The sequence below is a fragment of the Trichosurus vulpecula genome, chromosome 1 (genome assembly GCF_011100635.1).
Source record: "Trichosurus vulpecula isolate mTriVul1 chromosome 1, mTriVul1.pri, whole genome shotgun sequence".
NCBI classification, from domain to species: Eukaryota; Metazoa; Chordata; class Mammalia; order Diprotodontia; family Phalangeridae; genus Trichosurus; species Trichosurus vulpecula.
Genome location: NC_050573.1, coordinates 548,706,726 through 548,719,511, shown reverse-complemented (window position 1 = coordinate 548,719,511; position 12,786 = coordinate 548,706,726). Strand labels below are relative to the sequence as shown.

The following is a 12,786-nucleotide window of genomic DNA, read 5'->3' as shown; positions in this document are numbered from 1 at the left end:
TGCTTTCTGGACTGTCCCTCCTCAGCCTAATGACAAAGCTAGTTTGGAAGGAGATGTTGAACTACATGTCATGAGCTTCAAGAGGGCAGGGACCCGTGTTACCTCCTCTTAGCTTCTCCTGACGTGTAGCCAGGCCCAGAGACTCGTGAAGTGAATTGATCGTGGGTTTAAGAAGTTTGGTGAATAAGCAGTATGTTGTAGTGAAAAAAAAAAAAGCACCAGATTAGGAGTCCTGGAGTCCTGGATGCTTACTCCAGTTTTGCCACTATCTGATGTCAAAAACTTGGTCAAAAACTGTTACCTCTCTGGGCCTCAGTTTCTGAACCTGTAAAGAGTAGGGGGCAGGTAGGGCAATTTGATGTTGTCTTAAGTCCTCAGACTTCATTGATTTAACATTGTGATTCTAATTATTTATTTAATAATCTTAGGGATAGGTGTATGGGCAAGGGAGAATAGGGTTGATCATACTGCCTAAAGTTGAATGGTTAACTGCCCAATGACTTTGCTGTTTTCTTTCCTAACCCTGAAAAGTGAAAAACCCTAGTCACCCTTTTAAGGAGTGTGACCCTAAATAGAAGGCCAAATGAGTTTGGGCAGTATCAGATGCCATTTGGAAGAAGTGGAATCCTTCCTTTTTATATATATATATATACTTCCAACTACTACCTTCCCAGGAATCTTCACCAACATGGAAGGAGCAGAAAATGAGGCATATAATGAGAAAGGGAGAAGGAAAGGATAGGTGGGGCTTATCCCCTGTTCCTTGGCCTCCTATAAGTCCCAGCTAAAATCCTATCTTCTATAGGAAGCCTTTCTCAATCTCCATTAATTCTTGTTCCTTCCCTCTTGATTATATCCAATTTATCATGTACATAACTTATTTGCACATATTCGTTTGCTTGGTATCTCTCCTGTTTGTGAGCTTTTTTGAGAGCAGAGACTGTATTTTGCCTTTCTTTGTATCCCCAGCGCTAAGCACAATGATTAGTTTATAGGAGGTGCTTAATAAATGTATATTGATGACTGACTTACTGCCTGAAAATAGCAGAGCTCTGGACTGGGATTCTGGGACTAAAAAACTTGGGATCCCATCCCTACAATGCAACTAAATGACTATGCAATCTTGAATAGTCTCTTCCTCTCTCTAAGCAAATACTTAATCTGTAAAAATGGAGATCTGAATTTGATCTTTAAGGTCCTTTTTCAGTTCTAAATGTTGTAATTCCTTCTAGCTCTAAAATGCTGCGAATCTCTTATATTCAGTCTTCCTTCCTGAAAGCACCAAAAAGGAATGTTAGAAATTAAAATTTGGCACTGGAATCCAAGTGCCAGGTTTCAAATCCTAGTTCTGTATGTTCATAGATGAGTTATTTCATCTTGCTGTACCTTAGTTTCTTTATCTGTATAATTCAAGGGTTAGACTAGAATTCAGGGGTAGGGAACCTTGCCCTTGAGGCCACCTATGGCCTTCTAGGTCTTTGGGTTTGGGCTTTTGACTGAGTCCAAGTTTTGCAGAACAAAACTTTTTATTAAGGGGATTTGTTCTGTGAAGTTTGGATTCATTCAAAGGGCTGCACTTGAGAACCTAGAGGGCCACATGTGGCCTTGGCCTTCCTTCCAGCTCCAAATATGTGATTCAAAATTGGTTTTGGGCAGCTAGGTGGGGCAGTGGATAGAGTGCTGGACCTGGGGTCAGGGAGACCTAAGTTCAAATGTGGCCTCAGACAATTACTGTGTTTGACCCTGGGCGAGTCACTTAACCCTATCTTCCTCAGTTTCTTCATCTGTAAAATGAGCTGGAGAAGCAAATAACAAACCATCCCAATATCTCTGCCAAGAAAATCCCAAAAGGGGGTCACAAAGAGTCAGACACAAAATGACTGAAGCAACAAAATTAGATTTGAAGATGCCAGGCAGGGACTGCTGTTTCTAATAGGTGAAGTGGGCCCAGTGGGGCCTTTGCCATATGTAGTAGTTATATTTTAGGGTCATTCTCTAGCTGTGTTACTAGAATTTCCATGTTTGAGTGTTAAAGCTTCTTTCACCCCCAAGTGAAACTTGCTCACAGATGGGATTGTGACCAGGAGCCTTAGAAGTCATACAGAGGAAGCACCCAAGTTCAAATCCTAGGTAGCTATTTTGTTCCTGTGTGACCTTGGGCAAGTCACTTGACTACTCTAGGCCTTGGTTTCCTCACTATAAAATTAGGGGATTGCAATAGATGACCTCCAAGGCCCCTTCTTGTTCTAAATCCATGATCATTTATGAACCTAAGTATCTGGGTCATTCATGTAGAGGGAAATGAAACGGATAGGGAGAGGTCAAGTGATCAGGTCAAGATCAAGGCTAGCCCATCTGGTCCAGCTCATATCAGAAAAGAATCCCTGTTCTAACACACTTTACCAGTAGCTATTCAGTTCACTGAAGACCTCCAGTGATAGGGAACCCATCATCTCTCAAGGTAGCTCCTTCCACTTTTGAGCTGCTCTAATTGTTAGGAAGGTTTTCCTGATGTCAAGCTTAAATTTGTCTATTTGCAACTTTTCCCTATTGCCTCTGGTTCTGTCCTCAGAAGCCAGAATAAACAAATCTAATCCCTTTTCCAACTGACAGGCCTTCAACTAGTTGAACATAGCTGTAATACCCACTCCAAGTCTTCTCTTTTCCCATTCTTTCAACTGATCCTTATGTGGCATGGTCTCAAAGCTCTTCTTCATCCTGGTTACTCTCCAGCTTATCAATATACTAAATTGAGTCACCAAGACTGTCCCACTCTGAAATGCAGGAGACTCAGCTTAGTGTCCCGACCTCTTAGGCCCGCCCTAGTCAGAGCCCATTCTTCTCTCTATTCTAACCTTAGGACCATGTGAGTCTCCTCCTCCCCTCCCCCTTGATTGGGTCCCACACTGGGAGTTTCCATGTTTGGATGCATCTGTTTATTATTGTTGTTTGAAAATGTATTTTTTTTTCCATTGTTCAGCAATAAATGCCAAGCACAAGAATAAAGGAGGCAGTGTTTTGTGCCAGGCACATTTTAATTGGTTGAATAAATAAATTAAAAAAATTTAATGACTTTGTGATTCTAAGCCAGATGCCCAATGACTCTGCTCCCTCTGAGGGAGGGCTGGGCCCAGCCAACACCATGAAATTGAGCCCGGCCCAGGGGGTTGGTCGTGTCCCAGTTAGGAGCTGTAATCAGCCGCCTCCACCCACTGAGCTAAGCTCAAGCACCTGGAACATGAAGGCTTGCTAGGTGATACACAGTTCATTCAGCTCTTGTTTACTGTTTCTCTAACAATGTGCCATACATACTCTGCTTCCTTGCCTCCTTTCCTTCTTTCTCCAATATATTCCACCCCCTTTTCTCTCTTTCCCTCCTCTTCCCCCCACTTCTACTTCCCTGCTTCTTCCCTCTCCTCTGTCAAAAAGGAAAGGTGAATGGTGGTTGCTGATTTGTACCTATGTCATTTATAACACATAATTTGTCCCTTAATCACATCCCAGCCTCTATTATGCTTTCCTAAATCCCAAATCAAACTCTTACCTCCAAGAGGGCAGAAAACATTTACTTTTCTTCTCTTGTCTACCTCACAGTGCAACATCCAAGGTTTGGGCCACAAAAGGTATTCAGGGGAAAAGGATAGTGTTGGGCCTGGAGTCAGGAAGATTCAGCTTCATAGATTCAAATCTGGTCTCAGACACTTACTAGCTGTGTAACCCTGGGCAAGCCACTTAACCCTGTTTGCCTCAGTTTCCTCATCTGTAAATTGAACTGGAAAAGGAAATGGCAAATGACTCCAGTACCTTTGCCAGGAAGACCTCAAATGGGATCACAAAGAGTCATACATGATGGAACAGCAACAACAAAATAAGCACCTACTTAGCAAGCATTGGGCTAAGTGCTTTTTACAAATATTATCTCATTTGATTATCTCAACAACCCTTTTTGGTAGGTACTATTATTATTCCAATTTTACAGTTGAGGAAATGGAGGCAAAGAAAGGTTAAGTGACTTGCTCAGAGTCACACAGCTAGTAAGTGTCAGACCTGGTTGGAACTCACTCCAAGCCTAGTGCTTTATTCACTATACTACCAGCTGTTATCAATACAGGCTTCCTGATTGATTTTTAAAAAATAAATATCACTGATATCTTTTGTTTTTACATCACCTAAATTTCTCCCTGTATCCTTCTTCTTCCTAGAGAGCTATCTCATATAACAAAGAATTTTTTAAAAAGAAAATGAAGAAAGGAAAAAAGCAATCAACAAAAACCAATCAATACATTTTTTAAAATACAAAAATATTAACAGTGTCCCATGTCCAGACTCATTTGGCAGAAGCCAAGCCTTTGCTCCTAGGTTTCAGTCCTGGTTCTAGCTCTAAAAAATTATGGTTTTATGATTCTAGAAGTCATTTCTCTCCCTTTAAATGAATCTGGTTCCTTTTCTTGGTCATCAATCTTGCTTCTTTCTGTCTGGAATCTCCTGTCCCATGGTTCACCTCCTTCCCCCACACTATAGGAAGCAGAGCTCCTGGAGTCAGGATCTAGCCTTTCCTTACCTCATTTAGTCATTGGGGGTTGGGGAGGGCAGGGGAGAAAAGGTCAAGCATTTTACTCAGCCTGTTTACTTCCCACACTGCCAGGTGTATATGGTGAGAGACAGACTAGGAGGTTAAAGTAATCCACAAACTGATAGTTGATCAGCAGTATCATCTTTTCCTATGAAGGATTCACTAACTGGCAGGGTTTGCTTTGAGTTCTGTGTCATGTAATAGGGATATCTTCAACAGAGATACTCTCCTGAATAATTCTCCAGGCAAAACAAAGGTATTAAACACATGCTGTATGCAAGACTCTATGTCAATTATTGTGGGTTATCTGTTGAATTGTGGGTACATGGTGATAGAAATAGAGATACAAGGCTGTCTAGCCAAATCCTCTCGTTTTACAAACTGAGAAACTTGAGGAAAACTTGCAAGGAAAAACATAAGGAAACTTTGGATCTCAATCCAAAGAGATTAAGTGATTTGTCTAAGGTCACACAGGCAGTATGCATAAGAAGCAAGATTTGGACCCACATCCTCTGATTCTCATTGGTACCATTTCTCCTATACCATACACCGCCTAATGAGTAAGATGCAGTCTCCAACCTAAATAGGTGAATGTTCATTTGGAGGACATAAGACTCTTGCATCTGAAACAGTTAAGAAATACCCCAAGGCAGCATATGACTGAATGACCAAATGAGCCATGTGGACAATCAGTTTGATAAGAGTGAAAAGAGAGAGATTACTTTCCATGGAGATCAAAGCTTCATGGCTTTAAAGACTGGATAGGCTTTGGATAGTTAAAGGAGATGGAAGAAAGGTGTCTCAGGTGGGGGAGCTGTAAGAGTAAGGAGAAAAGTACAAGAAAAGCACATACAAATGGGAGGCTCTGAGCCTAAACAAAGTCACCTTTTCTAGAAGAGTGTTGCCTTTTAAAGGAAGATCTTGGAACTGACTTGAGCATTAAAAATGTTGAAATGAATTTTGAATAGATAGTTTCAGTTTTAACCAAAAGGAATCAAATTTCAAGAATGGAATTTCAGGCACTGTGGCAAACTGGCAGGTGAAGTATTCTGGGGCCTTCCTTGTGTCCGTCACATGTAATAACGCAGGAGACAGCCTGGCCTGATTCACCTTTTTGTAGCCCATCTCTACTTTGTGCCCCTTGCCCAAGGTTGCTTAACTGTGGTAGAACTCAGTCTCTGGGCAGAGAACACAGTGAAGATTCTACTCTATGAGGACCAGAAAATCTGAGCTGAGAAGGGGAACAAATGTATTAATGGTTGGGTAGCCTGGATGAGAAGGGTTAGATGCATAATTCACAACTTTGCCAAATAGAGGGCATGAGGCAGGTCATTCATTGCCTTGACACTTCTATTTTCTTATGCAAATAGTACCAGGCTTAGAAAAATGCTAGGAGAGTTGACTAATAATGACTACAAAGCATTTTGCAGATAGAAAATGCAGCCTAAGCAGAAATGTGTAACAAAGGAAGACCTTTCCTTCTGGGACATGCTATCGATGAACACTCCATTTGTAGCTAATGATTTCACGCACTAACACCCACCAGAAGCCTCTGGACTGAATCGTCCTTACCCATGGCCTGCAGATCTCCGCAGGGACTGGGGCTAACCCTCTTCTTTTTCTCATCCTCATTTTATCCCTTTGCCAAGTGGAAAGGATTCCTCTCTTCCTTGCAGGAAAGATTCCATTTCCCCTTGATGCTTATTTACCCTGGTATGTTTGGCTCACTTTTGAGCCCCAAGGTTATCACATGGACAATGGGGTTTTGCTGAGTTGCATACCCAGACCACAAGAATCTCCACAAAGCTCTACCAATTGTGGAGCCTCAAACAATCCCTGCTTTATGAGGGATTTCTCTTGTCCCTTGTAATCCTTTTCAGTTCGCATTATTAGTTGACATTTATAATACTTTGATGATGGCACAAGACTAAAGGCTTGCTTTTTACTGAGTGATGTCTTGTGACAGCATTGAAAAAACAGCATTATCCTTCCAGACTGGCAGATTTTTATTTTTTTGTTATCATCATCATACAGAACAACCATGACAGCAACAGAGTTAGGGTCTAACTTATCTACTCTCCCACCCACCCCAACTCATAATATTAAGATGAGATTTGGCAAGCTAGCCATGGCCTGTGTGTTGTTTCTAGTTGTTGAAGTTGAAGCAGCAACAGTATCCTGAATCCCTAGAAGATTTGCCATGTTGCCTGGCCTCTTGGGGACTTTCCCTCCTTGCTTTGGGGAGACTAGCTCCCTTAGAAAGAAGTCTGAACCTATCATTTCATGCTGGTCTTCTGCCACTGACCCATCATATATCTCCCACAAATTGATGGCAATGCTTCGGCCTCAGCTTGGCTGTACAAGTGCCATTTTCTAGGTTGGGCTAGTCCAACTTAACCTACCAAAAACTTGGGTATAAGTAAAAGGATAAAAAAATGTATCTAAAGAGAGATAATGAGGTAAGCAAGTAGGGGAAGAAAGGTGGTGGAATTGAGAGAAAATGAGAAGCATGTGGAATTCCTACATTCTGAGGTGAAAATGGCTACTGTAGAAGTAAGAATAAATTCAAGGACAGCTGGATTAGGGACACTAAGTCTTGGGAGCAAAACCTCACCATGGAATAACCTTTTTTTCTTTCTCTCCCTCTTTTTAGCCTCTCTCTAATTCTTTCTCCATCACCTTATTTTTCAGATGATGTGGGCTGTGTGGTGACGTCTGAGTGCCTGAGGGTCTGTGGGGCCGAAGTGGGATGCTCCAACATCGCCTACCCCAAACTAGTGATGGAGTTGATGCCTGTGGGTAAGGCGGCCACAGGTGGAGCCAGCAGAGCAAGCCAGGCCAGTCAGCTCAGCACCTAATTGTTTTGTGGCCTGGGTGGAGCTGAGGCTATGCTTCCCCTGTGTGGGAGTCTCACCCACTGGGACTGTCCCAACAGTCCAGCCAAAACGTCTGCCAAGTCGCCTAAATGTCCCTAGTTTAGAAGATTTCCCAAGGCTGGCTAGAAAATTGTTATTGATTCTCCAGGGACAATAGCTTACTGAGAAGAGGAGAGGCTGACTTTAGCCGTAGCCTTAGCCCCAGCTTGTTTATTTGTGGTTTCAGTTGGATAGAGCTTCTCAGTAGCTGCTGCTGTGTGGCAATGATCTCCTTAGATTCCCCATAATACCTAGTTGGCCCCTTAGCATTGACCTGCAGGTATCAGATTTGGATTGTTGGCCAATTAGAAGAGAAAAGACTAGTAATCTGACTCCGAATAGACTGTGAGATCACTCATTCAGTCAACAAGCATTTATTAAGTGCTTATTATGTGTCAGGCACTGTGCTAAGTGCTAAGGATACAAAGAAAGGCCCAAAAATGGTCTTAAGAAGTCAACTCTACTGTTGAGGTTGGGTAAAGTATGACTAGAAGGAAAGGAGCTGATGAGGTTCCTTCTCAAGATGGCTAGGCCATTAGCCAGAGTCCAAAAGCTCAGATATCTGTCATTCTCCTCCTACAACATACACGTCCCCCTAAGCTGCTGGAATCATCCATTCCAGCCCCACTAATGGTTAAAGTTTTTTTTAAAAGGGCAGATTTCAGCTTTATACGAGGATAGACTTTCTTAATAATTAGGGTTATTCAACAGTGAAACAGGTTATCTCTTAAGGCAGTGAACCTGTTGGTTCACTGGAAATATTCAAGCAGAGCCTTGATGGTCACCTATCAGGGATGCTGCAGAGGGAGGTTAGACTAAATGAGCCCTAAAGGCCCCCTTAGATCTAACACTCTATGCTTCCATAGTCTGTGATTTTCTATGCTAGGCATCAGTATAGAGAGGCAGGATGGCATAGTGGATTGAAGTCTGAATTTGAGTGAGGAAGAACTGGGTTCACGTCCTTCTTCTGACTAGCTGTGTGTCCCTGGGAGAGTCGCATAGCCCTCTCAGTGTTTCACATAGCTCCCTAAGTCCATATTATATACTAGTTGCATCCAGTTAAATATAAGTTAAATGCTATATACTAAGATCACAGATTTTGAGCTAGAAGAGACCTCAAAACCATCTAATCCACAGTCTTCATTTTATAGATACGACCCCAAGAAGTGAGTGATTTGCTCAAGTTTCCAGTTCACATGAGTGAAGAAAGTTTCTACATGAGTTCCCCACATTAATGAAATCACAGGTTCAGACAAAAAAAAAAGGACAGAAGAATCTATGTTATTATGAAGCGTTTGGCTCTGTCTATTAGGCCTTTTCAATCCCAGTCAGCTTCTAGCCCCTAGGCATTGGTCCAGGACACCTTAGTCATAGCCTTGGAGCTTTCTCCTTTACAAATGAATAAATTTCCCTCATCTTTAAACCCCATCTAGAAGCACCAACTTTCTTAGTCTCAGAATGCTTGGAGCATGCTTGGCTCCTTGGATTTCAAGATTGGTCCTGTTGAACCCCAATTACCGTTCCTCCTCATTCTACCACTGCTACTAGAACTAGATATCCAATTTTCTCCCTTTTTCCCTTCTATTCTTTTCCTGCACATACTTTAGAGCCTTCATGCCACTAGGCCTACCCTGTAAGGATGAGGCTGGGTCCGACATCCATACCAGTGAGGGTGACTAGACCATGTTGGCCTCAGTGCCTCTCTGTGTAGAATGAGAAATGTGCTCCCTAGTTAGGGAGCAGCTTTTCCAATACCATCAATCTAGTCAATCAATTAATATTTATTAAATGCCTACTATGCGCTAGGCACTATCAAAGCATACATAAGCATCTCTTAGTCTCAATAAATATGTACAAGGGCAGCTAGGCTATGCAGTGAATAGAGGAGCAGCCTTGGAATTAGAGGACTTGAGTTCAAATCTAGCCCCAGACACTTATTAGCTTGTATGAGCCTGGGCTAGTCACTTAACCCCGATTGCCTACCCCAAAAATAAATATATCTGATGTATATATCCCATTTATAGACCTGAAAATATGGGAAACTAGGTTCAGTTTATTTAACCCTGGAAAATATGGAAAATACCATAGGTTGAAGCATCTAGTACCCCTAGACCTCCCAGCTCGATTTTTTTCTTTTTTTCTAATTAAAGGGGACATCCTTTGACTCACTTCTTAAAGAGGCCTATTCACTGAATGGGCATTACCTCACTCAAAGTGAGAACCTGAAAAGACCTTAGCCTGAAAGGCCCAGGGTCTCCCAATGCATCCTGAGTCATCTCTAGTCATCCTGGTGAATACCAGGCTACTGGACCCAGATGGCTCTGGAGGAGAAAGTGAGGCTGATGACCTTGCACAGCCCTCCCACACTCAAATCAAAGTCAACTGTGAGTCATGTCATCATTGTCTTGATGTCATGGTCCTCTTCGAAAACGAAGGACAAACGCAACAATCCCTAGACCTTGAGAAGACTTAGATCCTAATACTAGTTCTACCACTAACTCACAGTGTGACTGTGGACAAGTTATTTCTTCTCTCTGGGCCTCAGTTTCCTCATCTGTAGAGAGAGGGGCTTAAAACAGATGATCTTTAGGTCTCTCAGGCACTTACTGGCTTTGGCATTCTAAGAGACTATGTTCTCCCCCAATATTAGGGTTCCCATCTTCCACCACTCATTGCCTGTCTTGCCCTAATCCTGTCTTGTACTCTTTTCCTTTTTGGTTTTCTATTTTATTATGAACTTAATAAACATGAACACTTTAATATATAAAGAATAAAAAAGATTATGTATGAAATTGTGAACAGCTATTACACCCAGCTTATTTTTTTAAAGTACATAAAATTTAACACAGTAATACCAATACTGTCATGTTTATGTGTCTCCTTAATCTGTGTATTTTTAAAATGTTCTTGGATTATTTTTCCTTTTCTTTTTCTTTTTGGCATCACTATCTATAGTATTCAATCCCTCTACTCTCTATACCACCGCAGATAAAAGCCTTCCCTTCTAACAAATACATATAGTCAAGCAAAACAAATTGAAATTCATACACTTAATATATTTGAAAATTTACTTCTCATTTGCATCTCTAATTCATCTCCCTGCCTAGAGTGGGGAAGCATGCTTCGTCATCATTCTGCTAGAGTCATTATGGTTGGTCATTGCTTTAATCAGCATTCTTAAATCCTTCTAAGTTATTTTGCTTTATGTTATTTTCTTTGCTTTTCTTTACATTGTAGTTGTAGAAATTTTGTTCTCCTGGTTATGCTGACTTCATTCCATATCAGTCCATTTAATTCTTCCCAGGTTTCTTTTAATCTATCCCACTAGCAATTTTTATGATGCAATATAGACCATTACATTCATATTCTATAAGTTTTAGCCATTTCCCAATTGATGTGTGCCCCCTTTTTTTCCAGGTTTTTGCTACCACAAAAAGTGCTGCTCTAAATATTTTTGTACATATGGGTCCTTTACCTCTATTTTTGAACTCGATTGGGGTATAAAGTAGCAGCAGCAGCAGCAGCAATAATAACACTAGGTCAAAGGGTATGAAAAATTAAGTGACTTTTTGGGTATGGTTCCAAATTGCTTTTCAGAATGGTTGGACCAATGCATAACTCCACTAATAGTGCATTAATATTCCTGCCTTCCCATAGTCCCCCCACACCCAATAATTGCTATGTTTTGGTCATCTTTGCCAATCTGATGGTGTGAGGTAGAACCTCAGAGTTTTTCATTTCACTTCTCTTATAATTAGTGGTTTGAATTATTGATAGTTTGCCTTTTTCTTTTGTTCTTATCCTTTGACCATTTACATATTGGAGAGTGACTTTAATTCTTATATATTTTCATCCATTCTTGATATATCCAAGATATCAGAAAAATGCTACAAATATTTTTCCCTAGTTAACTGTTGCCCTTTTAATTCTAACTGTATTAGTTTTGTATATGCATTAACTTTCCAATTTTATGTAATAAAAATTGTCCATTTTGCCTTTTATGATCCTTTCTATCCCTTATTTGGTCAAGAACTCTTACATATCTATACTTGTGAGAAATATCTTTTACCCTTTTCCTCTAATTTGTTTATGATATGATCTTTTATATTTAGGTCATGTATCCCTTTGCAGATTATTATGTTAAATACTATGAGATGTTGATATAAACCTAATTTCTGCCAAACCGATTTCTAGCTTTCCATGAAATTTTTGACAAATAGTGTTAACTCAGTAGCTGGTGTCCTTGGCTTTATCAAACACTATGAACAAATACTAGGTTCTCTTGCCTCTGGGCCTTGTGTACTTAATCTATAACATTGATCAATTTTGCTATTTTTCAATTAGGAACAAATAGTGTTGATGATTACCACTTTGTAGTATAGTTTGAGATCTGGCACTGCCAGGCCCCTGCTATCGTGCTTTTTGTCATTATTTTCCTTGAGATTCTTGACCTTTTGTTTTTGCAGGTGAATTTTGTTGTTAGTCTGTTCTATAAAGTATGTTTTTTTACTTAGATATAGTACTGAATCTGTAAATTAATTTAGATAATACTGTAATTTTGGAATGTTACCATTGCCCAACCATGAGCAATTAATATCTCTTCAATTATTTAACTCTGTCTTTATTTCTATAAAGAATATTTTGTAGTTTTATGCAGATAATTCCTCTGTGTGTGTATGTATCTGTAGGTAGATTCCCAGATATTTATACATTTGGTAGTTATTTTCAATGGTATATCTTTCTTTATCTCTTCCTACTGAGCTTTGTTGGTAATATATAAATAGGCTGATGAGTTTATGTGTTTATTCTATATTAGGATACTTTGCTGAAAGTATTATTTCAATCAAATTTTAATTGAATATCTAGCATTCTCTAAGTTAACCATTTATAAAAGAGCAAAATTTTTGTTTCTTCTTTGTTTATTTTTAATCCTTTGATTTCTTTTTCTTGTCTTGCTGTACCAGCTAGCATTTTAGGAACTAATTATTTCCTTGCTTTTCTCTTGATTTTCTTAGGAAGGTCTCTAGTGTTTCTCAATTACAAATAATATTACCTCTTGAGTTTAGGTAGATAATATTTATAATATTAAACAAGATTCCTTTTTGTCTGATTAAAAAAAATTTAACACAAATGAGTGTTGTATTTTGCCAAAAGGCTTTTCTGCATCTCTTGATGTAATTTTGTAGTTGTTGTTGTTTTTATAATTAATATGGCCTATTGTGCTTATAATTTTCCTAATATTAAGCCAATTCTGCTTTCCTTATATAAATCCAATCTGCTCATAGTATATAATATTTT

The 12,786-nt window shown here is 39.9% G+C and overlaps 1 protein-coding gene across 4 annotated transcripts in view; it reads left to right on the top strand.

The window, feature by feature from the left end:
* The window catches only part of SLC5A10 (solute carrier family 5 member 10), a 183,737-nt gene that overhangs the window by 136,646 nt on the left and 34,305 nt on the right, over nucleotides 1-12,786 (top strand). For 3 of the 4 annotated variants that reach the window (XM_036741635.1, XM_036741634.1, XM_036741633.1), the window contains one exon: nucleotides 7,265-7,372. The exons of the other annotated variant lie outside the window; for it this stretch is intronic. In XM_036741635.1, coding sequence (XP_036597530.1) covers nucleotides 7,265-7,372 — 108 coding nt within the window. The remainder of the gene's footprint in view (nucleotides 1-7,264; nucleotides 7,373-12,786) is intronic. 4 annotated transcript variants of the gene reach the window in all.